Source organism: Diplotaxodon limnothrissa, linkage group LG23, assembly GCF_057381915.1.
Source record: "Diplotaxodon limnothrissa isolate DT_005_m linkage group LG23, D_limnothrissa_male_GT1.1, whole genome shotgun sequence".
NCBI lineage: Eukaryota > Metazoa > Chordata > Actinopteri > Cichliformes > Cichlidae > Diplotaxodon > Diplotaxodon limnothrissa.
This window is the reverse complement of record NC_140617.1, coordinates 16,927,774-16,952,606: the sequence shown is the minus strand read 5'-3', so window position 1 is coordinate 16,952,606 and position 24,833 is coordinate 16,927,774. Positions and strand designations below refer to the sequence as shown.

Genomic DNA, 24,833 nt, shown 5'->3' with positions numbered 1-24,833 from the left:
TCCCAGGACATGTACACACTGTTTAATATCTCCAGTAGTTCTCAAAATATTTTAACAAGTTGTATTGTTCTAAAATTTCTTTCTGCTGTTATCACTCCAGAGGGGTTTAGAACAGAAGTCCTGCTGTAGATACGAATTCCGTCAAGATTCAGTGAACTTCACACATTGTGAATGTTTGACTGTTTTTTCCCACAATTTCCCATTTCCCTCATTACCTTGTTCTTCTCGTGTCTCTTTCCATCCATCTTGGTTTCCCTCTGTACAGGTTGGCTTTTTCCCTTGTGTCTGTCTCTGTCTCTATCCGTCTTGACCTTTTCACCCTTTACCATCTCACTTTCCTCTTATGTCCTTTTCTCTTGCTTTTGTCTCTTATTTTTTTCCTGTTATTCCTTGGGCTTTGTCCTAGTTTTGTAGTTGTTGAGGGACGATCCTTTGGGAGGTGGCATGCACACATGCCTACAAAGACACACAAATGGGCAGGAATAGGCATGGCCCTGCTTGTGTTTGGGTTTCCCTTGAAGGCCTCTGTCACCTCCACTCACAGCTTAACTTTTCCACACTGGTATTTCTTCTTATGTTAGTGTGTTCTAGTCTGTGTGTCTGTCTGTATGTGTTTGTGTCTATACCACATACTCAGTATGTGGTGAGCTTGCCATTTCCAGCTCAGCCTAACCAAACTTTCAAATTGAGTTAAAAACAACAAAAATACTGAAAGTAAAAGACAATTATGTTAGATTATGACCAATTTCTTGTGAAGAATTTAGAGTTTAACATAGTTGTACTAAAACCCCAAAAAAGGTGATTTAAAAGTTTGCTGCTGGGACAAACTTTTAAATCACCTAATAACGGTCGTGGTATGGTCTACTTATTTTTTTTAGCGCTCCATTCATACAGGAAAGTCATAACCAGAGGACCTCAAGTGCAATACCCCCTGCTGTCTGCGTTTTTGATGTGCAAAGACTGTTTCACTTGGATATACTTGGTCTACTCTGGTCACCAGCTAAGAACCTGCACTCCAGACTAACTTGTTATTGCCAAATGAGCCGCCTTGTGCAGGACACAGCAAAGGGAACCTTACAAAAGCAAACTAAATAAACTGAACTAGATCAACAATCACATCATCCCTAAATATTTTTTTTTCTTGGAACCAGGAAAGCTCTAATATAGTACCTTTTATCAAACTTGCATAGTAATATTTCTCTGTAACAAAATGTAGTGTATTTTGAATTTGAAACTTTAGTTCAGGTTGATATTCCTGTATGGAAAAACAACTTGTTTTAGGGTTTTTTGGTATTTGTTGTTATGTTTTGTTTTTCAGCACTTCCAGGTACAACTGTTAGGAGTGTTGCTTTTTATCAGTTGTTCCTGTACAAGTCAGTGATTTAGTTTTCACACTGGCAATATTATATTCTCTTTTCTAGTCAAGTCAATTCATTTATATAGCACATTTAAGCACAACAGACATTGATGAAAATGCTTTTAGCACTTTGATTGATGGATGCAACAATATTTTGAAATTGATCCTGTGCTTCAAAGAAGGCTAGTGCAATTGACTGGCCGAAATATTATCACGCCTCCATGTGCCTGTCAAGAGTGTAGCAACAGCATTTTGAACCAGCTGCAATTGTGATATTAGTGTTTTCCTCAGTCCGATATATAATTCATTGCAGTAATTCCTGTGTGTGGGATTATTGCTATGGGTGTGGCTAACACCATGATCGTTCACATGAGGTTTAAGATATGATGACATGGGCTCAAGATCTGAGGGGGTCATGGAAAGTGAAATTGTCTGTCATTGATTGGGATGAAACACTAACATGGTGGTTTTATTTTCATTAACTTTCAGAAATTTTTTTTAGTCAGGTTTCAACCTTAGCTAAACAACAAATTAATAAATTTGTAGAGGACTTGGTGCCTGGTTTAAAAGGCAGATATGTCTATTTTTTATTTAATGTTATTATTGTTATTATTTTTTTAAAGAATATAGAATGAAAAAGGGACTGGACCCTTGAAGTATACTATAGGCTAATGGGAAGAGTGGGAAGAATGGGAAGAATGTTAGAAGAGTGAGTGCCAATACTTGTATTGCCACTTTGTCTTGTGCACATGACAATACAAGTATCTAAGTACAGGGCTATAGACTAACTTTTTGCCATGGGCGCACCGGCACAAAATTTAGGCGCACTCATATTTTTCAACTGCATCGCTTAACACCGCAGTTTTACATGTGCACATTTTGGGGGGGGATTGCAGTCCATACAGAAAATATTAATTTCTAAATTATTAACTAACAATCTTGTGCTTAAAGTGCTTTGACAATATTGTAGAAAATGTTAAACTTAATCATCATCTCGCCCTCCTCTGACGACCTGTTTGCTGTTGCATGCTGCTGAAAGGCAGTGGGGAGAGGGGACACTTGCAGTGCATTTATTGCAGCATATAATGTGTTTTCTGGATACACTGTGCTTTTTCAGCATTCAGAGGTTGATGGTACTGTGTCAGAGCACTGGCTATGAATTTCATACGGACCAGGCCTTAACTTAACAAAAAAGTTATCAGTAGTTATTTTCATCTTTTCTTATTACCCACAGCTACAGCTAGGCCTAGGCTGCTCACTAGGGCTGGGTATTATCACTGATTTCTATAATCCATTCGATTCCGGTTTGTCAAAGTCCTGATTCGATTCAATTTAGCCTCAGACAGTCAGAAATATTATAATTCTGATCATTTATCAGTACTGATACATGTGAGACTTCATCAGAATTGTGAACATCACAGCAGATGCCTTTGTGTCAAAGTAACTGAGAATAAAACACAGAAAAACTTGAAGGAGATTTTTCTGACCTGACTTTTTATAGCAGATAACCTTAAATTATTCTGCGATATTCTGTAATTTTGCATAATTTTAAAAAGTTTTAATTTCTTCAGTATTGAACAGCAGGTTTTCTTGTCCGAGGTCATTTAAGTGAAAAAAAAGAAAAAGACAGCGGCCGACAGTGCTGTAAACAACGGTAGACTGATGGGTAATAAGCGAATGAATAATGCAGAAAACAGAGATTTGAGACGGGAAACTGTTCTTGAAGTACAGAGAGAGAGCTGTGCATGAACTGTGATTTTTATCGTGGTGGAAGCAAAACAGCAAAAATCAGAGGGAATTCATGATGACATTGATCAAATGTAAAGCCTAGTTTGCTGCTTCTTTTGCTGCTGGTTCGAACAAGATTTTTTTTTTAGTCGCACCACTGAAAAATTTGGTCGCATTTGCCAAATTGGTCGCCCTCTAGAGCCCTGACATCAGAGTTACCAGCATCAATAATTATAGATGGGAATCAAGAACTGGTTCTTGTAGAGAACTGGTTCCCAGTAGTCCAATTCCTTTAAATCGTTAGTCTCCCTGCCTAGCGATCCCACTTATCGGTTCTTCTACTCTCACTACGATCAGCTGATTTTAGTTTGTGTGCTAGAGAAGGACAATAGTGGCACAGCGTAGATATGGACATTACTTTTATTTTTATAAAGAGCATGATGGTAAAATGGAGACTGCTCTAGGACAGAAACGACTGCATTATGTTGCTAACATTAAAGGTGGGCAGATCGATCGAAATATCGATGGAATCAAGCAATGTTCCCTCTAATTTTTCATGTGTGTGAGCGAACGCACAAACTCCCCGAGCGATCCCTTGGACCACTCTGAGCAACAGCAGACGTGTGCACTGTGGTCACGCCAGCATCGAATCCGTCCAAGTTACATGGTTTATTAAAATAATCAAATCACAGCATTTACATTTATGTTAGACTACTTTTAATTAACTGCTTTATCCCACTTACAATGAAAATGTAAAAAAAATCTTGTTCATGACCTTTGTAGTATGTTAACACTATTGGAAGTAAAAATAACTTGAACTCCAATTTTGAAAACACAACTTTTTTTTTTCTTCTTCTTCTTCCTTTTTTTTTTTTTTTAAATTTTAAATAAAGCTCTGACTTGTATTATGAGTCTGTGGTCTGAGAGAGAGTCCTGTAACTCTCTGACTACAAAATACAGTATATAATGACCAATGTTGGACAATTAATTATTTAGTTACTTCTACAAAAACATAACTGAGTTTTGCAGCGAAGGCATTTTTTAAAATAAACATTTCAAACTATTTACAGCACAATCAGCTGTTCTGCATCAAATTTGATGCCACACAAATTATTTGTGCCACTCCAAAAAAATGTTTCTGTCCACTATGAGATAAAGGAGAACAACATGATATCTGCAGGCCTGACAACAGGAGATGTATCACTGCTGTAACGCCTGTAACATTCAGCAGTTGCCTCATTGTTCTGACACACACAACAAAACTATTGACTACACTACACACTAACTACACAAGAGTTGTGCTAAACATCGCAAATCTCTCACATGTCAAAACACCACCATCACTCCTAAAGCTTCCCCCTTCCTAAACAACTAAATGCCATGTTGCCATATAATTTTCTGATTGGTCAACATGGTACATTTTTCGACCAATAGGAAAGGGTGGGGTTTTTTTGGTTTTGTTTTTTCTCTCAGGCGGAGAGTGCTTTCGAGCGTTTTCCTTATAAAAGCTGTTTTTACCGTTTCTTCCTGCAGTAAATATAAACAATGATAGTATTCAGGAAGAAAACCAAACATTGCATATATTTTTATCATAACTCTGGTTTTACGTGGCCTATCAACACAATTTAAAAACTGGTATAAAGTCCACAATTTTTCCATCAATTGTTCCGACTGTCCTGCTCACATCTCCAATGGTTGTACACGTTGTCATTAACGTGGCTTCACTGCACATCAGCCACGCCGCTTTGCTAGCTAAAACACCGGTGTCGGCACATAAGGACGCTGTCATAGCCTGTCAACAACGTTGATTAGCTGCCTATATACGAATGTGAATCACATTATTGGCTGCTCCCGTATGGGATAAGTTGACATCGTTCTAATCCCATACGGGAGCAGCCAGTCACTGACTGACTAACACTGCAAAACAGAATTGTTAAAGTATTCATTTTAATTTCAATTCAGGTTAGAATTTTTTTTCTGTGTGCAACGCAGGTTTTCTGTGCACAGAAACCGTGCCAGCAGTGCGCAATTGCGCACCGAGCAGCTTAGAGGGAACATTGGAATCAATACCCTACACTACTCTCCCCCAATAAGCTGCCTGAATAACTTAAAATTATTGGTACTGATATCGGCAATACTGGCCCTGTAATTACTTGGTATTGGATCGATACCAAAATTTGTAGTGTGGGACATCACTACTGTGAATGAGGGAAAGTGTGAATGTTGAATGTTTTTGTTGAAATGTCCAGGCAAGTAAATGTTAAATAACAAGATATGTGTTCAAATAGCGTAAATTAACACACAACTTCAGGTTTGTTTTCTATATGATAATTCTTCATAATTCAACAATAACAAGTTGTCTGATGGCCGTTATCATTATGAAGCTGTACCGGTAATTTGAAATACAATAACAAATTCAATTTTTGTACAAAGTATCGGTAACGGACCAGTATCGTCGATACCAACCTGAATTTTAATTGGTATCAGATCGGAAAGGAAATCAGTGGTATCGCAAATCACTAGCTAATGCAGTGGTTTGCAAACTTTTTTTTCTGGGTCCCCTTTTGTTTTACAAGAAAAATGTTCTCACCCCCCCCCCCCCCCCCCCCCCCCCCATTTAGTAAACAATTAAGTAATTACAAGTAACCTGCAATAAATTACAGGTAGTAAGAAAATATACTACTAACTCATTTACGCTACGTCCGCACCTACACGGGTATTTTTGAAAACGCAGCTGTTTTGTCCACACGTAAACGGCGTTTCGAATCACTGAAAACGAAGATTTGTTAAAACTCATTTTTTGCGTTTACGTGTGGACGAGGAATGCAGAGTTCGTCACGCAACGTTAAAGGTATGTGCCTTTTTCCACGTTATTGTTTACATGAGATGAATTGCAGAATAGCAGATAGTCAGATTAACAGTATGTTGTCTCTATCTTCAGGTTTTACACTTTTTTATATACACGCAGTTACTGTCCCTCCATTTACAAAGGCAGAGGCTCACGGTGTGATTATTTTACATGTAGTTGTTTTTTTCCTGTGTAATAATATTCAACATTGCTATCAATACATTTTTCAAAAAATGTCTCTCTGTGCAAAATGGGTTTAAAAACATAAACAGCTGTAGGATACTGTTTGTCCGTGATTTAGACAGGGGGAACAAATTGTGAGCCTGATATTATTTGTATCCCACTGTAACTTTACTGTATAAAGAGCTAACATCTCCAAAATGTCAGGAGTAGTTAGTCATTACAACAAATGTTTGTGAAGTAAAAATCATGAATGTGGGATACTGTTTGTCCGTGATTTGAACAGCCCAGTGCGTGCTCCCCAGGAAGGGAAAATCAATTATGCAGGTGAAGCCAAAGGGAAGATATGCTTCACCATATTTTCTAGTCTTTGGCTTAGAATGAAGTTGGTTTGGAAACATATTCAGCTATGCTTCATCTCCTGCTTTGCTTTTGTATGGGTGCCACTTGCCAGCAGTGTCCAAGCTTTGTTTTTTTTTTGTTGTTGTTGTTTTTCCCTTTTCATACCGTGCCCCCCCCCCCCCCCCCCCCCCCCCCCTGCAATGGCTCTGTGCCCCCCCCCCCCCCCCCCCCAGGGGGCAGGTCCCGCACTTTGGGAAGGTCTGAGCTAATGCAACTTGTACCTGTACAGACAGCATGCTAATGCTAAGCTAGCAAGAGCCCAGAGTGGTGTTAAAGCTGAGTGACTGCTGTGACCAGCCCAGCACTGTGAGCCGTCATTTGTGCTGAAATCGGTCCTTGCTGAACTTCAACAGTCAGTGGTAGTCGATGTAATTATGGTAGAGAGTGAAGCGTAGTCCTAGGTTTTGTCCCTTACCTCAGGAACCCTGATTTAATAAAATGATGAGGCACATAGTCAGGAAAAGTGGATATACTGCAGATATAGGAAGCAATAGAACCAAATCAAGTGTGTGGCCCAGCCAAGACTCAATCGGATCAAAATAACCCCCAGACTTTATAATAACTTTAATAAGAATTAAAATCAATAAGAACTAAAATGCTGTCACATTTAACACAAATTCATTTAAAAATTCAGAAAACTCTTGGATAATTAAACAGTTATAAACAGCTGCAGTTCAAACTAGAGAGAGTTTTGAACTGTAACAGAGAATAATGTTGCCATGTATTCCTTCCACTAGGTGACAGTCAAATATATTCTTACAAACTCAAGCTGGTTAACTGGGGAGAATTAATAAATACACATTTATTGGGCAAAAGTTTAAAAAAAGCACGGGACTCACCAGTTAGCCAGGTCTTGGTCACACATACTGAGAGGAAAAAAAGGTGATTTAATATAAAGACTTTATGGGTGATCTCTTTTAAAGAGGTAATAGCAATTCTGGAACAGGTTGAAATTGTCAGTTGTCAATTTTGTGCAGTCTGCAAGTTAACTGAAGCCAGGTGTAGAGACTGAGGGGCCTACTAAAGCATTTGTAGCCACCTCTATTATCTTCAAAAACTGTGATAGTTTAGAAGTCATCAATAGCAATTTAATAGAATGCCATTTTGTAAACTACATATGCCAGGATGACTTACTGAATAATGACACACAACAAGCTGTTTTCCAAATAGATTAGAGTAAAACAAATGATTAAGCAAAGCAAAGAAATAAATGTAGATTATTTGATGGGACAAACAAAGAGAGAAACTTGAGTCCAAAGGAGAGTCTAGTATGATGTGGTTAATAATAGAGACTGAAAATTGGCAGAATATGTTTGCACTGGTGGGAACAGAAAGCTCAACCAGATATTTTGCCAGAAATTTTAATGTGCCAACGTTTTTGATTTAGTCGCTCTGAAAGCTGATAACAGTAGGGATCTCGTTTACTCAGCTTTCTACTCCCAAGCAACATTCAGTATTTTAAAGTTTTGCCCCAACACTTGATGGTTGTATAAATAGCAACAGAACTGACTTTAAATCATATATCAAAGCTCTTGGAAATTGGAGACATCAGGTTCTTAACTATATGTAACTAAGTGAAAACAAATATCAGTCCTTTTAGTATCCAAGATGAAGAAAACAAATCTCACAACTTCAACTGGTTGTATCTACATGCTTTTCTCTGCCTAACTGTACAATTTACCTTGGAAACTGAGTAGTGTACATTCTGTAAGTGCTGAATGTGTTACAATAAAAAAATGGCTGTTCTGTGACTTCTACTATATTCACATGCAAAATGACCACTGATCGAAAAAGTTTGAAGCCACATGAAGCCAAAGTTGAAATAGTGCTTACATTATTTTCCTTTGCATGCAGAAACAAGTTTATTTTACATAACCAAAAACCAGTGGTGTTTCATCAGCAAGTCTAAAAATAGGCATTACCGAAGTAAAGCTTCTTTCAGACAGTGCTGTCTTAGAGCTCCTGGTCTGTTAATTAATATGCATCCCTCCTTTACGTTACTGCCACCTTGTGGCTGCTGTTGGCTATTGTTGCGCTTCTTTCAGTTTTATAAGGGACTGTAGCAGTCTCTGTTTTGAGGGTTGAGCTGGGGAAGTTGATAGACCAGCAGCTTTTTCAGGTAATTTATACGCATGGATTGTGGATAAACTGCTGGTCTTTTCACAGTAAACTTAGTGGAGACCAGGGCACAAGGCAAGCTGGTGCTGGCCCAGCTTTCACTGCTCTAAGCTCACTTACGGTCTGTTCTTTGAGTGAAAACACAGCTAGCATTAGCAAGTAAATGAGCTTCAGTGATTTAGCATCATAAGAGATGAGCTTCCTCTTGCTCGCCACGTTGCACCTGATATGTGTGATACAGAGAAGATGGAGTATGAAAAAGTTGTTAATGACTCTTTTAGGATATTAATGAGGAAATCTGTGATGATGATGGAGAGAAGCTCTGATTATGTCTGCTTTAATATGGTTGACCAGGTGCAGGCTCAGCAGCACTTTCAGATGAGCATCTGTGGGAATGTCTAAATATAATCCTCAATGCTTTTAATTCAGCTGATTTTTAAAATTATTATTAAAATATATATATTTTTAAAAAACAATCAAGATGTACGCCTGTGTTCATGAGCTCATTTTAAAAGATATGTGGTCCTCACAGGACAACTATTGCAAACATTGGTTATGGAATATGATACTAGACATTAAACAGAATATAAAGTATTTAAAATGAGCTTAGTCTTAAACCTATGTTGCAGTAATATGAATCCATTTAACACTGATGCAGAATGGAGACATATGCTTTGGGTTATTGTTGTCTTTGAAGGCAAAGTAACAACCCAGACCTAGTTTTTCTGTTGCCTGCTAGAGGTTTTCTCTCAAAATCTTCACATATCCATCCTTCTTCATGAGTTCCTCCACCTTGATGAGATTCTTAATTCAAGACATACTGAAGCATCCCCATAACATTATACTCCCACTCCCCATAATACTCTCCCCACTGTGTTTCACTCTGGGACAGTGTACTTGGGTTGTATGCCTCTCCCTTCTTTCTCCAACATAAGCAGCGTGTCTTTGGTCAAAGAGGTCTAGTTTTGTGTCATCTGACCAAAGCATTCACTTCTGGTATACATTTTTCCCCTATGTTTTCTTTTTTTTGTAATTTGCGATCTATTTAAGAATAGTCACAAAAAACAAGAAAATTCCTGTTACAGGTTTCTGTTAAATACTACAATGCGTACTCACAAGAAACCAACTCTGTAGTGTCACATCTAGTTGCTACTGATGGGTTTGTAGCATAAACCTATTCGCTGGAACGTTGAAGGCAATATAATTACACCGCAAAGCAAGACACGAAGTAGGCAAGCTTCATGTTACTCGTGCACGGGAGAGAACCGGACAAACGCCGTTCCTTCGCTTGGCCCCAGTTGCTCTCGTCCGTTCTCCCGTATCACTGTCCTTTTATTGAGGTTACATGAATATGCATAGGTTCATTAACATATGACGTCTACATACACAAAGAGTACATTGTGTGTGTGTGTGTGTGTGTGTGTGTGTGTGTGTGTGTGTGTGTGTGTGTGTGCTACTGCTGATCAAAGGGTCATAAAAGCACACAAGCAAACATCCTTGGTCAGGAAGAGGGTAGACCCCCCCTCATCCTAGATAACACAGTAAGGAAGTCTAGCAGTTCATTTATACACAAAAAGCACTTAAACTAAAACAAATGTAACTACGTTAATCCTACCATAACAATTAAACAAGGTACGAACTTTCCCATGCTCCCAGTGTGGAATGCACACCAGGCCTCTGTAGCCTGTTAAAGATCACACAACTTATCACTACACAATTGATTATACACTTCTAAGCATCTATGGTTAAATATTTCTAAGCATAAATGAGTAAATGTTTCTAAGCATAAATGACAATCAACAATACAACTCTATCATTCCCCCCTTTTCGACATTTATGCTAGAAAAGTTCCCAGTTATGAATACCTCATGTCTGACAGCTTTAAGGCAAACATTGTTATATTCAGCATATGTCAAATCACCCTAAATTACTGAAAAAAGTACACAGTTTAACAAATGTATTAGCAGTTATCCCATTCCTCATTGATCTCATCTCATGGCAACTGCATCCTATAAGCAACCAAAGAAATTGTTGATTTAATAGTGAAAATAAAAAAGTAACATTTTCAAAAACATCTCAGCTTGGTAATGCTTCCTCCAGGTGTGCAAATCACATGTCTCTCTGCAGAGTTGTTTGAGTTCTGCAAGGCGTCATGAATGTCTCTTCCAGTTGTTTCCATCATTGTCCATAGGACCAGAGTCCAAATGTATGTAGAATAAACATTCAAACATACCAGTTGGTTTTGTTGTTTGTCAACATGGGTCTCAGCTATTTCCAAAGCTGCAGACCTCTCAGCACTCTAGTTTTATGGCCTCCACCAACCCCCATCACCTCATTCAAGCCTTCGTCCTGTGAGGGGGATATTTATGACTCCTTCATTGTCCACGCTCTGCAGAGAAACATCTCTGTGGAAAGGGTGCTGGGTTGTCTTACTGCTGTTATGATCCCAGCAGTTCATAGGAAACTGCCGTCATCACCACCATAGCTTCTGGTTCCTGTGCTTTCACAGAATCATGATGTCATCCTCGAACTCCTTCTGCGCTGTCGATGGAGCTTGGCACGCTCCTCATCCCTCGAGTTTTCATGTTCCAACGCTGCTGAAGGTTTAAGGCAGAGCACGTCGTACACCTTAGTTGTCTTCCTCAGCGTCAATATTGAATCTTTCATTTTATTTAAATCTTGCTGTGGGAAGTCTCCTCTTGATCTCCTGGAAGCTTAGTAGCACAGCTCTCTGTGTCCTGTCTGCTGTGCTGAAGATGATCTCTGATCCTCCTGAAGTCTCTCTCCCATCTTGTGGACGATCCTCTCCTCTATTTTGCAGGCAGTTTCATGGTCCTTGCTGTGGCTCCAAGGTCTGATTTCATGATGGGCCCCAACCAGCTTGATCTTTGACCTCAACCACTGCCTAGGCTATGCCTGGAATGTTTCTGCTTCTCACTGGGCCTCTGAAGATTTCCCAGGAGATTACTGCTGCACCTGTATTTTAGAAAAACTTCTATTTGGAGAGCATGTCAACAATCATCAAACCACATTCTTTAGTTCAGTGAACTTATAGACCATCAAAGCCTCATCTGAACATGGATGCACCACTTGCATAGATTTAATACTTGTAAATACAGCTAATCACACAAATCACTCCAACAATAATAGTAAACATTGTTTAATATTAATTCTGGACTCCACCTCTTGACGCATGGACACGCTCATGCGTCAACTCACCAAACCTGGATCCCTGTCTTAAAAACTGGCTCCACCAGGAGCCTGCATACACAAGATCTGGAAATAAAATCAAACTTCACACGTATAAACAATTATATCAAAAGAGTAACAAGCATTCAGCACGGGCAAGACAAGTGTCATGTGCATGTTTTCTCAAATCATTAAATCACTATTATTACCATAATTCGCCTCAAACATGGATCATCCCATGTGCTCAGTTAACATTAACGTAATCGGTGACTTCTCTTAAGCAAAGTCACTCCACTCACATATTATTATTATTATTATGGGCTCAAAGTGGCCAGCAAAGAGCCCACAATAAACTATTCCATAAACACGCAATCTCTTATTTGTTTTACTCATGTCACTTGTCCGTTTCAGCTGAATCTTCCACATGCAGTCCCAGAAAAAACAAACATAAGCAATACACATTGACTGTGGTCAGACGGAGGTCAGACACAGGTCAACAGGTTCCAGAGGTGCCATAAAAACACCATAAAGTCAACCCTAGCTGTGGAAAGAATGTCAGTCACATGTAAACCCAAAAATCCTATAGTAAAAAAAACATTAACTAATCCTCTTATAAACCACATAATCAAACACATAAAAAACTGTAATGCTGTAGAAAAGAAAATACAAATGTTAGCGCTGCGCAGATGTATACAATTTCTCACAGTGACCTCTGAGCAACACAAAATAGGGAATAGCACCCTTAGTAAATGCACAGACAGAGAAAGTGGCATTTCACAAGTTAAATCATCATGCACCCTCGAATGTTGCTGTCATCTTACTGCTCCTGTAACAAAAAACACATATAGATTCATCCACCCTTTGTCCTGTCTAGGTGGAGATTAACTTTGAGTCGTGATGAAGTCTTGTCAGCTTTCACCAGTCGGTCAGTCAGTTTGTTTGTTTTTATTTCCATTCATTCATTCACTCATTCATTCTTTCTTTGTTTGTTTCTTTGTTTGCTGATAGTGGAACCTGTAGTCGCATTTTAGTTTCCACTTCCAGCAAAATGACGTCATCTCAAAAAAGAAAAAAGAACTTTAGATAGGATTACATCGCTGAATCCAGTTTTAGGCTGGGACACTTATAAGTGGCCTTCTCCAAAACCCAATTTAATGTGGAGAAGACTCACTTGTCACAATTTTCTCGACGACGTGTAGCACTTTTAATTCCCGACGTGTGGATCTGCTTAAAGAAAAGAAAATAGACAAACAAAATCAGTGCCTGTTTAAAAGATAAAAATGGAAAATAACAAATTATCAAACCAAACTTTCAGTGCACTGTAAAAGTATCAAAATAAAAAGGCCTTGTTAAGTTATGACACAAACTCCTCATCAGCTTCACACAGAAGAAGAATCATCAGCTAGATTCACTCCAAACCAACCATCAGCTGCACAACACACACATAAGCCTAATGTGTCTTATTAGCTATGAGTTTAATCACCAGGTCTGTGCTCTTCACTCATCTAAATCACAGATCTATTTTATTCAATTTTCCTTTTTCCTTCATCATAAAACATGTGACATGCTGTCATGCACTTCATAAAAAAAAGTTTGTTCTGACGTATTCAGAGTTGTATATCTAAATACAGAATTCACTCGCACATCAAAGCAGGAACTCAGTGTTTTAGAGTTTCCACTCAAACACATCTCATTCACTCGTGCTAGAATTCAGTCACCTTTCATTAATCTAAAACCGATCAACTAATTTGCATATCAGCTATTAACCCACTAAGTTGACAGGACAACAGAAAAGCATGTTCAAAATATTATCACAAAAGACAATTTCCCTCATACAGTAAATTACTTGTGCTGCATCAATCAAGCAGGAAGCTTCTCCCAATTTACCATTTTAACACTAAATTTATTGCCTGATCACTGATTTATCAAACCAGGATTTTTTTTTTCCCACAAAAGTTAAATTGTTGTCCTGCAACTTGGAGAGTCAATTTTTTTTAGGATAAATTCAGTATTTGATAACAAGTGTCTGCTAAATTGACACTATTTTAACACTCATGAAAGATAACAAACTAATTTTCATTGCATGTGTGTGGAGCTGTATATCCAGCAGAGCATGCAATGTGCTATGAGTTTCACTGGTCTTTACATCACACGAGGTGACTTGGACAAGATAATAAACAGACTCACACACTTAAAATGTTGTCTAATCTTCATAAGCTATTTTGTGTTTGGAATTGTTAGTAGGGTTAATATATGTTCTGTTTTTATGTATCTTCTGAAACAGGTTACCATCGGCAACCACACTGTGTGTTGTTAACCCCTTCTACAAATACCCTCTTTTAATGAGTAACACTTTGTGTATGGTCTTGTGTTATCTCTGGTGGATATTAGCTGCATGTGTGGTGTCACCTTTCCATTTTCTAACAGTACACTTGCATGCCTCAGTGCTTGTCCTCTTCCTCCTTTTGTGGTGGTCTGGACACTGTGTCAATCCTCCACTTCCAGGCAGTCGCTTGTCTCCCCGAATTCCTTAACCTAATTTGATTGCCCACACTAAAACAGCAGCCTCAGCCCTCTTCTGCTCCTCTCCTTCTCTCCCACTTTTCAGTCCAATGGCAGTCAGCTTTTTTTTTTTTCCCAGCTTTGTCCCGTGTCTCTCTTTGTCCCACTGTCTCTTTCATTGCCATCTCACTCCAAACATGGCAAATGTCAAACTCAGACAGTCTTCTCAAAAGTCCTTCACACACAGTGAGGTTGCAGCTGGCTGGAAACGCATCTCCATCCATCCAATCTAGATGGTGGTTCTTCTCTTTCTGATGCCGTTTGCCCACAGTGCTGCTGGACCTCTCTGCTCAGATTGTCTCTTGGACTCCTGTCCACTGTTAAATGTTCATGCTCGTGCTTCTGAAACTGCACTCGGTGTCTTCAGGGAGAGATTCGTTTCCTTGGAGCTTGCTTGTTCAGGATGAGGACGGGAAGCTGCAAAACAATTCAGCCAAAAATTCTGGCTGAGTGTTTCTAATTTTTCTAATGATTTGAACCTATAATTTTCTTACGACTGCTACCCGTGTAGGATTGATCCAGGTCCGTTCCCCACCTGTAAACGACAGACTGAGAGACTTTCATTATTATCATCACTGCTTAATATCACACATCTCTCTCTGTCTGTGTTTGTGTGAACAATCCTTTCTTAAAAGCAGAAAATGACATTGTAGTTGTTTTTCGGCTGATCAACACAAAACCTTTTTCCTATGATTATTTTTCTTCGTCTACAATGTAATTTGTCTCTTTTTCACTCTTTTTTTTTTCTTCACAATAGCTGGTGGTCTGCAAAATCACTGCTCTCACTCACAATCAAAGGCAATTACTTTTGCACAGTGCACAAAAACACTGTGATGTCAGACACATTCACACTCACTTTTTCATCTGCATAAATAAACCATATGGCTGGAGATATGTGCCATGGTGATCCATAAGCATGATCACCAGTTTATTTAATTATTTTTAATCCAACAAAACAAATAAACAAAAACATGATGCTGATGCTACACACACACACACGAGTCAAGGTGCAGAAAAACTGCTCATGGAAACGCTGCACACTCTCTGTTTCCCTCTCTTTGAGTAGTTCTCAGACAGCTCTTGATCTGATAATGTGTAGCTTGCTCATCAGCTCAAAAAACAAAAACAAAACTGCAACGCAACATCACACAGTAGTTGCTCTGCCCACAGTGGCAAAGTCTTACACTTACATATTCAACACAGCTTCTCCATCATGTATTTTTAGATGTTTCATACAGGGTTGAGCATATTAGTTGTTTTCACAGATGTGCTCTATATCTCAACAATGGCTCATAATAAGACGACCGTCTTCCACACAGGTCAAGTGCCTCTATGCACTTCATGAGTTTAAATATTTACCTATATCACTTCTCCTCACATGTCATTGTACTGAATTTAAGCAACCACAAGTTTAATGTAGGTTACTTTTAACAACTATCCACCTCAATGGTTTGGCACACAGGCTGTTAACATTTTGTGTCAGGAAGGGGTGGGGGGAAAGCCACCCACCAGAGCACAGCTGCTGATGTGGGCTGGCCTTTTCCACACACTCTTCAAGGCTGGTGTGTTTTCTGAAAACTTCTAACATTTGAATCTCTTCCATTTATAAGCCTGCGATTAACCGCACGGCTCAGGTCCGCGTGAAACCCGCGCGACCGCATTCGCGTGCACCCACGCAGCTGTGGAGCCTTCGCTCTCTCTCTTTTATACATAAATACTTTGTGCTGCCAGGAGCAAAGTCCAGCACAAACGTCTTTCTCCCTCTAACTCACTCTTGGTTGCTTAGAAACCCATAATAACAACAACAACTGCTGACGTCACACACCACGCGTTCTGCTCCGCACACACTCACACACAACAACAACAACAACGAGACGACGACGAAAATGACAATAACACAAAATAGGCCTACTCCGGACTCACACCGGACCGCTCGGGACCTTGACCCAGCTGTGGGACGCTCACCCACTCGCGCGACAAAACCCAATGAAGGGACGCTCGGGACACACACCCAGGGCGATTTCAAAACCGGACGCTTGGGACCCTTGGGCGATTTAACCAAAACTTCTTTTTCGGGACACTAACCCAGTTATCGCTCCACAAAGCAGCGAACTTCTCAACGCCTCACAAAATGGCGGAGACTGCACAACGACACGGTTATAGAGTCGGCCTCTTTAAACTTACTTGGCGTTGCTTAGCGTGTAATATCAGCCTGAATCCCGCCGATCGCCATTCATCGAGGAGAAGGACAGACAGCGAATCCACAGGAACTTCCTGGCTGACGTCAGTGTTTCAGCGTGTCCCTCCTCCCCTCGGTGAATGCGATTCCAGGGCTCCGGCATCGAAGGACCAATTAATGATGGGTTTGTAGCATAAACCTATTCGCTGGAACGTTGAAGGCAATATAATTACACCGCAAAGCAAGACACGAAGTAGGCAAGCTTCATGTTACTCGTGCACGGGAGAGAACCGGACAAACGCCGTTCCTTCGCTTGGCCCCAGTTGCTCTCGTCCGTTCTCCCGTATCACTGTCCTTTTATTGAGGTTACATGAATATGCATAGGTTCATTAACATATGACGTCTACATACACAAAGAGTACCTTGTGTGTGTGTGTGTGTGTGTGTGTGTGTGCTACTGCTGATCAAAGGGTCATAAAAGCACACAAGAAAATATCCTTGGTCAGGAAGAGGGTAGACCCCCCCTCATCCTAGATAACACAGTAAGGAAGTCTAGTAGTTCATTTATACACAAAAAGCACTTAAACTAAAACAAATGTAACTACGTTAATCCTACCATAACAATTAAACAAGGTACGAACTTTCCCATGCTCCCAGTGTGGAATGCACACCAGGCCTCTGTAGCCTGTTAAAGATCACACAACTTATCACTACACAATTGATTATACACTTCTAAGCATCTATGGTTAAATATTTCTAAGCATAAATGAGTAAATGTTTCTAAGCATAAATGACAATCAACAATACAACTCTATCAGCTACCAAATGTCTATTCAGAACCAGGAACAACCCTGGCTGTGTACAAGAAAAGTCAGAGCTGCAAATTGTAGCATATTGTCAGAAATTTTAAAATATAGTGCTTGCCTTTAATTTGATATGACCTAATTGACCACAAATACAGCAATAGAGGCGTATATGGCTAGATTCAGCTGCTCCCTTATTCACAAGTGGTTACCACAGTGGAAATCTCTGCATCTTTGATTTGGCAGATTTTTATGCCGGATGCCCTTCCTGACACAACCGCAAAGGGATTTGTGTCTCCTCCAAGGATCAAATCAGGGATCGTTCTCTTGTTAAGCAAATGTGTAAACCACTACACTTGGGGCACTATACTAAAATGCCTTTCTCTTGTTATTATGCTTAGTTTTTGTTTGTTTTTGTGGGGTTTTTTTATTGGAGCACTGAAGGAACGTACTTTCACCGATACAGTACTTTGTTAGTTTTTTTATCAATGCAGGGATTCATTCAAATAAAGCAAGACAGAGAGAGATAGAAGGCGACTTCCCAAAAAAGCTATTTACTAGTATATTAATCTTAACAATGTATTGTTAGTGATGATGAAGTACATTAACCTTTCTTGTTTTGGAGCATAACAGGTAAATCATATAACTACAATCAACATCTGCCTTTCTTTCTTTAAGATCTCTAAGATTTTATTTCCAGAAATGTAAAGTTTTTAGGGTTTTTTAAACTAAAAATCCAGTTTTATGTGTGTCCTGAAATATACATTAACAAATGTATGTGTGATGTAAAAAGATAAGTATTCCAAAAACAACCTAGATATGAAGTAGATCAAAGATACTGTACACCTCAATAAAAATGTTGTTTTTACATGCTAATAAAATAGATTAATTTGTTAATACATAAAAGTCAATTTATCTCAATCTATGCCTAATCTTTATGTCAGACATTCAACATAGTGCACCTCTCTTTATTCCATTTTATTTTATTCGTTCATGTGTATTGGAAGAGTTATACGCTTTATAAAAGCTCTGTGTTATCAGCCAGAGATGGAGGGAAGTTTCAGTACAGTACATCTGATATGAATTTTAATAAAGTATGTACAACATTCCTCAAAATTAAAGGAATTTATTCCCAATTTTACAGTCACTATGGTGACCATATTTGTTGAATAGGACCACTGCTGTCTGAATACCCAGCACTAGTTTATAGCTCAGTGAGGTAAATGTCAAAGAAAAAGGAGAGACTGACCTTGAGTGCTTGTATAAACTGGTTTCCAAGCTTTTGTTTTTCTAAATAGCTGCACATACGCATCAGCCTCCACCCACCTAAACTCAAACCTGCACACGTACATGCAAGCCACTCTGCTCAAGGTGACAGCATTGATAGCTGCTCATACATATTCATGACACTTGCATTACAATAAATAAATAAGCTGCTTATGTTTTTCCTCTTTCCTGAATATTAAATAAAGGACATTTGAACCTTCAGCACATTGCCAGCGTGAGCCATTGTAGTGGCACAAAGACGCACGGATACAAATGTCATAACATTACCTCCTTTTTAAGATTCATCAAAAAAAAGGGAAGAAAAGAAAATCAATCTTTTTTTCATTCCCTCTTGTCTTTAGTGCTTCGTTACTACAGTTGTAGCGAGGACACATTTTGCCTCATACATATTTCAGACACAGCACATTGTGAACAACAAAAGTAGACACACTGTGGTGAGAAGTAACAGCTTTTTCCATAGTTTCTATTTCACTTCTAGTCATTATTTATGAGGGCCCTTTCCAAAACAGCCGTACAAATATGTAATGCATGAAGCTATTTGCTTCAATGATGATGGAGAGGCTGCTGTAAACTAAATATGGGCAATGATGTTAGCCATTGCACACACATGGCAAGAGAATGGAAACGACTGACTGAATTATAACAATATTTCTCGTGCACCACATTTTTGTTCCAGTGATTAGAATTGTATGGTAAGTGGTATGTGTCTGGTCGCTGAGGCGGATATGTACTTAAAAACAGACAAACTAACAAACAAACAGAAAAACTCTGTAAAACGATAATTTTAAAAGAGGAAATACAAAAAAGGTTTACATGACAGAAGTGAATAAATTGCTGTTAATGCTTCAAAAGTATTAAAAGAATTAAAGCAAGACAGTATAACCACAATTGACTTGTGGCCAAAAATAGCCATTAAAGGTCCATGTCATCATTTTGAAGTAATAAAATTCAATATAATAAAAAAAAAAGTCAATTCTTCTTGCTGAGAGATATTTATTTAGCTGAGTACTATGTATGCTAATGGTTTAGTCTTTGGGGTATATCGAGTTCATATAGAAGTGATTCGTGCTCTTCTGGAGCACTGAAGTGCACTTAATATTGATAGCATATCTTAAATAGCTGCACATGTTGTCATGTCTCACATGGTCCCAAGAGTTACAAAGGTAATTGGTTAGACGGGCTGTGAACTTACTCAAGAGTAACTCAAAAAGGAATGAGTACGCTGCATCAAATGTAGACCCGCATGTATATTAGTGCAGTCAAGGAGAAATAAATCCATGAAGTATGTATGTTATTAAAATATTTTAGGTAGTCATTCACAACTTGGATGAATTTTTAACAAGCTATTGTCAGAGGTGCATCCCAGAGGCAGCCTTTAAGAAGTAAAGATGGAGGAAGCATTCATTTATTTCAGTGTTTTTATTTTACCTTTCACTTTAACACAGGTGTTAAAATGTCATTTCAGTTATACTTTTCTTTACTTCTACCAAGACCTGAAAAATCCTAGCTAAGATTCATGTTCATATTTATCCTACAACAAATAACTATTCCAGTAATTAGTTTATTTATGGAAACAGTAAGCCACCTCATGTTGGTGTGGTATTCTGTGTTACTCCTGTGTTGCATGTGATCAAGCATCCCCCTCCAACAAGCTCTAGTGCAAGGGACTAGGAAATCTGCTCTTAGGGACTGCCAAGTCTCTTTAATTATGCTGTGATGTTAAATTGGGTAAGAAGGAATAGAGCAGGTTGCATGCTGTAATGCTGGCCCCATACCCAGCTTCATTCTACCCATAGATACATACAGAGTTCTACTACTTTCCAGTCCTTTACAGAGCTTGTTGGCACAAGGAAGTCATCTAAACCTCACGGTTTGGAGAAAGAAAGATGTCACAAAGTTTGCTGTGTTGCCACACTATATCCCCTCTAATGGCTTCTGCTCAAACACAGAACTACTGAAATGACATTTGTATTCATTCACATGTAGTAGTGTTTTATTTTGGGTTTTTTTTTCCTGTTCATGTTTATACTGTGTGAGTGTGTGCATTTGGAAAGGTAATGGATAAAGTAATGCTGGAGCAGGTGGTGCTCAAAACAGAAGCCAAGGTGTCACTTTAGCTTATGAGACAAAGTTGGTGTGGTAGGGCCAGTGGATTGGATTGGATTAAGAAACACAAAATAATCTAATGATTTGTCAGTACACAGTTAGTTTAGTGGGAAGGTTCACTGTTAATACGATTTTTACATAGTCTTCATGGATGGTATAGAAGTTCTTAATATAAAAACTGTGATGTACAGTAAAGCAGCCTTTTATAGAAAAAAACTGAGTATACACAAATAAGCTGTAATGCTGTCAAAATGTCCTTCATTAGTGTCACTGCAATATAAATAAGTCTTTTGAAAATAGATTAGCTTTGCTGGGGGAGGCTCAGCAGCATCCACTCTGTGTAATCACACAGCCTGTCACATCTCACACTGTCTGATTATCTTGATTTTTCATTTTAGGACTTTAAAATATTTTATTTCAAAATGTGTGGATCGCTATCATATCCTCCTGGAGTCTCTTTCCTCCACTTTCTGTTTACTATTTACTCACACTTAAGCTGATGAAAAGTCATTAGCTCTACCGCAATTACTACCTAGTGCCTAATCTGTAATATTTATGTGTTGCACTAGCAAATACAGAAGAATGACAGAACACTTTATTGCTACAATAAGACATAATTAGATGTAATTTGCTTTTGCACAACTATATAAATCACTTAAAGGTGTTCAGTCATATCCACTCCAAAGCTGTTTTGCAGTGGACCTGCCTTGCCATTAATTGATCCTTCTCGTTCTGTCTCTCTGTCTTTATAAAAGGAGAAAATGGAAAACATTCAAGAAAGCTAACAGTCTTCCCAAGACTTCTGGAGCAATTTTCTTTGGACAGATGAGACTATGAGATGAGTGGAGATGTTTGGCAATAGTACACAGTGCCACATTTGGCAAAAACCACACACAGTATATTGGCACAAACACCAACTGTCAAACATGGTGGTGGAGCAGTGATTCAGGCTTATTTTGCAACCACAGGACCTGGGTACCCTGCAGCCATTTCTGCTGCTAAAGTTAGTTATACAAGCTATTTAATTAGGTGTATTTAATTTTTCACACACTGCTTCTGCATTTTGGCATCATCAAAGAAATAATGGCAGAAAGGCCAAATGTGTGTGTGTTTTTTCTTGTATTACTATATCCTGATACAGTAAAAGCCTGTAATTTGTGTACTTTGTTTTCATGACTGTACAGCAACCTTTACATGGCTAGAAAGTTTGAGACGGCAAGAAGATTAATTCCTGGCTGCATTTCAGAAAGACTTAGTAAAAAATAAGCATCTTATGGAGAACCACAGACTGTTTTTTAAAAATCCCTGGCTGTGGGTGGAGGTCAGTTCAGTAGAGTGAAATTTAGTTGCTTGATCCTTCAGGTTGTGTTCAACATTCTTATCTTTAATCCAAAAAATACTTAATATTGCAATTATGCCTTCCTTTGCGTTACAGGAGCTAAGAAAAACCTGGTACTGTTTTACTGGCTGTGAAAAATGCTGATGCTCTCTTTACTGTAGCTTATTGCACTCATATTGCATCACAGCATAACATGAAGCCACTTTGTAAATAGGGAAAATAGGCACATATATTGTACTAATTATATACATAAAAACTACTGTATGTCTGTAATTTTCTTTCTCTAAGCTATAGAAACACCATTAATGTTTGTGCTTGCAGTGCTCTCTAGAGCTTAGTTTCATTACTCCTTGTTGAAGTTTCTTTACAAAATATGAGAGTAAAGCAAAATAAATCATATTATTTATTTTCCATACCATTAGAAAATTACTCCAAAGTGTTAACTTTGATCATTGACAGAATAAGTAGCTTATAATCTGTAGAACAAATAATTCTGAATAGCAGTGATATGCAAAATAGCTAGAAATGACCCCAGGTTTATCAATGGGCAACACTGGGCCCATGTTAGAGTGGTACATTTAAAAAACAAACAAATAAAAAGCAACAAAAAAGTCCTTTAAGCATTATTTTGTTTGTTTTCAAATCGCGTCTGCCATTGCAGTTTTTGTCACTTTCATAAATCGACCTCCGTGCTGTGTACAACAGCTTTACAGATGGAATGGCCATACAACGCCATGACAAGTTTACTTGTCACAGCTGGTGCACTGTTTTGTTCAGGACTGAATCATGTCAACAAGCGCAGCATAGATTGCCACAACACTTTGGACTGATGTCCATGTATTTCTTGTGGGCTTCCTGTGATTTCTTTAATGCTCCTCTGACTCATCCAGGGCAGATAATTACACGTCCAGATACATGCAGGGATAATGTTACAATCAGCTGTAATTGTGAGCAAGTTAGCTTGGTGATATTAATATTAGTTTTATGCCACCAGTGTCCAGCATGACAGAGCCACTAGCACAGCTTTAGACTTTCTGTCTTACTAAAATATTCTATGAGAAAATTGAGAGTATTGAAGGCATGAGCTAGATACTGAAACGGCAGTATTTAATGACAGTGCACGATTCAGAGGGTTGGGGAATTATTCAGCTAAGATTTTTACTAAAAATGAAGATACTGCTATCTCAGTGTCTGCTATGCTTCTAATGAAGTTTTGATCATTCTTCAGTTAACTGCTTTGAGTAGTCTGTAAAACTGAACAGGTTAGATTGTTAATTTCATGGCTGGTGTATTGGTTGGTTGCAGTTGCAGCTTTGTGTTATAATAAACTACATTTGATTTTTTCTTTATTTCTCTGTCAGTAAATCCTCACTTTATTTATCTATATTACAGCAGAGACTTATTAGGAAATTGTTCTAGAAAATGAATTCATATTTGAGCACCTTAAATCATTTGCTGTTGGGCTTTAATGTTTAATTTCACACCAAATGAGAGGAGGGGGCAGGGAGGAGGAGGAGGAGGACAAGGTGGAAGTAGGAGAGGGAAAGAGGATCACGGGGGCGGATACATTTGTTAATTTTATAAATAATTTTATAAATCCTTCATGGGGCCTTTTCTCATCCAAAGCATATTTGTGTGTGTGTGTGTGTGTGTGTGTGTGTGTGTGTGTGTGTGTGTGTGTGTGTGTGTGTGTGTGTTGGAGGGCAGTTGCAATTGTGTGCAAATATAGTAATTGGTCTCAGTTGTGCACTGGTTCTGTGATTCTAAATAGACCCTTAAACCTACTGTATCTCAAATATGTTATTGTTAAACCTAACCTAAGAAGCTGAAAGACACAAACCCATACTGAATTATTGAATCTTCATAGAATGCATATAGCTGTGCATTTCTACACATGTATGCTCATTCAAAGAAAAATAGCATTCATCAACCTGTGTGCTTAATGATGATGTGCTCAATATTCAGGCAATGCCAGCAACACACCCCTCCACACACACAAACAAAAATATACACAGGTGCACACGCACAAACTTATAATGAGACATAACTGTTTTTGCTTGGAGTGCTGTATTGGACATTAGATCTAAATTCCAGGGCCATCCATGTGCGTGTCTGTGTGTCAGCACACAGGAGACAGCAGTAGACACCTCAGCAGCTTTAGCTACAAGCAGCTGTCAATAACTCATCACTTCTTTCATTAAGTGTATTGGCAGACAGTCAAACAGGGTGTGTATGTCTTCTTCTGTTCCTGCCTGTTCAGTGACTCTTTGACTGCGCTGGCTTTTCTTTTTTTAAAATTCAAGGCCCATTTAACCATTAGGCCACTGTTTGGGTCTGTGTGTGTCTGTGCGTGTGTGTGTGCCTATTGGCATAGCCCACACAGATGGAAATGTAACACTTAGTAATGAGTCTCAGCATGCAGTCTGTGTGGGTCCTTGCTGACAGGTAAAAGCAAAGGTGATGGATAATGTGCTGTACCGTGGAGGGGATTGACGTAGGCGGAGGAGATGGTGTATTAAGAGACCGTCGGTAAACACGTTAACTCCACTGAGACAGGAAGAGAGCGGGGGTGCGGAATGAGCAGAAGCTAACAATCGTGAACAAGAGATCAACAGTGATCTAGAGGAAAATAATGAATTAAGCCTAGTGGGTGACCATCTGAACAAAGCCTCTCGTTGTGTGAATTTTACACACTCAGACATGGGGCTCTCTGTCTGTGGAAGCCCTACTGAGAG

General features: G+C 38.8%; 1 protein-coding gene across 11 annotated transcripts in view; it reads left to right on the top strand.

The window, feature by feature from the left end:
• The window catches only part of nlgn1 (neuroligin 1), a 265,801-nt gene that overhangs the window by 6,942 nt on the left and 234,026 nt on the right, over positions 1-24,833 (top strand). Inside the window, exon 2 of one of the 11 annotated variants that reach the window (XM_085348824.1) lies at positions 14,542-14,575. The exons of the other annotated variants lie outside the window; for them this stretch is intronic. Coding sequence (XP_085204950.1) covers positions 14,542-14,575 — 34 coding nt within the window. The remainder of the gene's footprint in view (positions 1-14,541; positions 14,576-24,833) is intronic. 11 annotated transcript variants of the gene reach the window in all.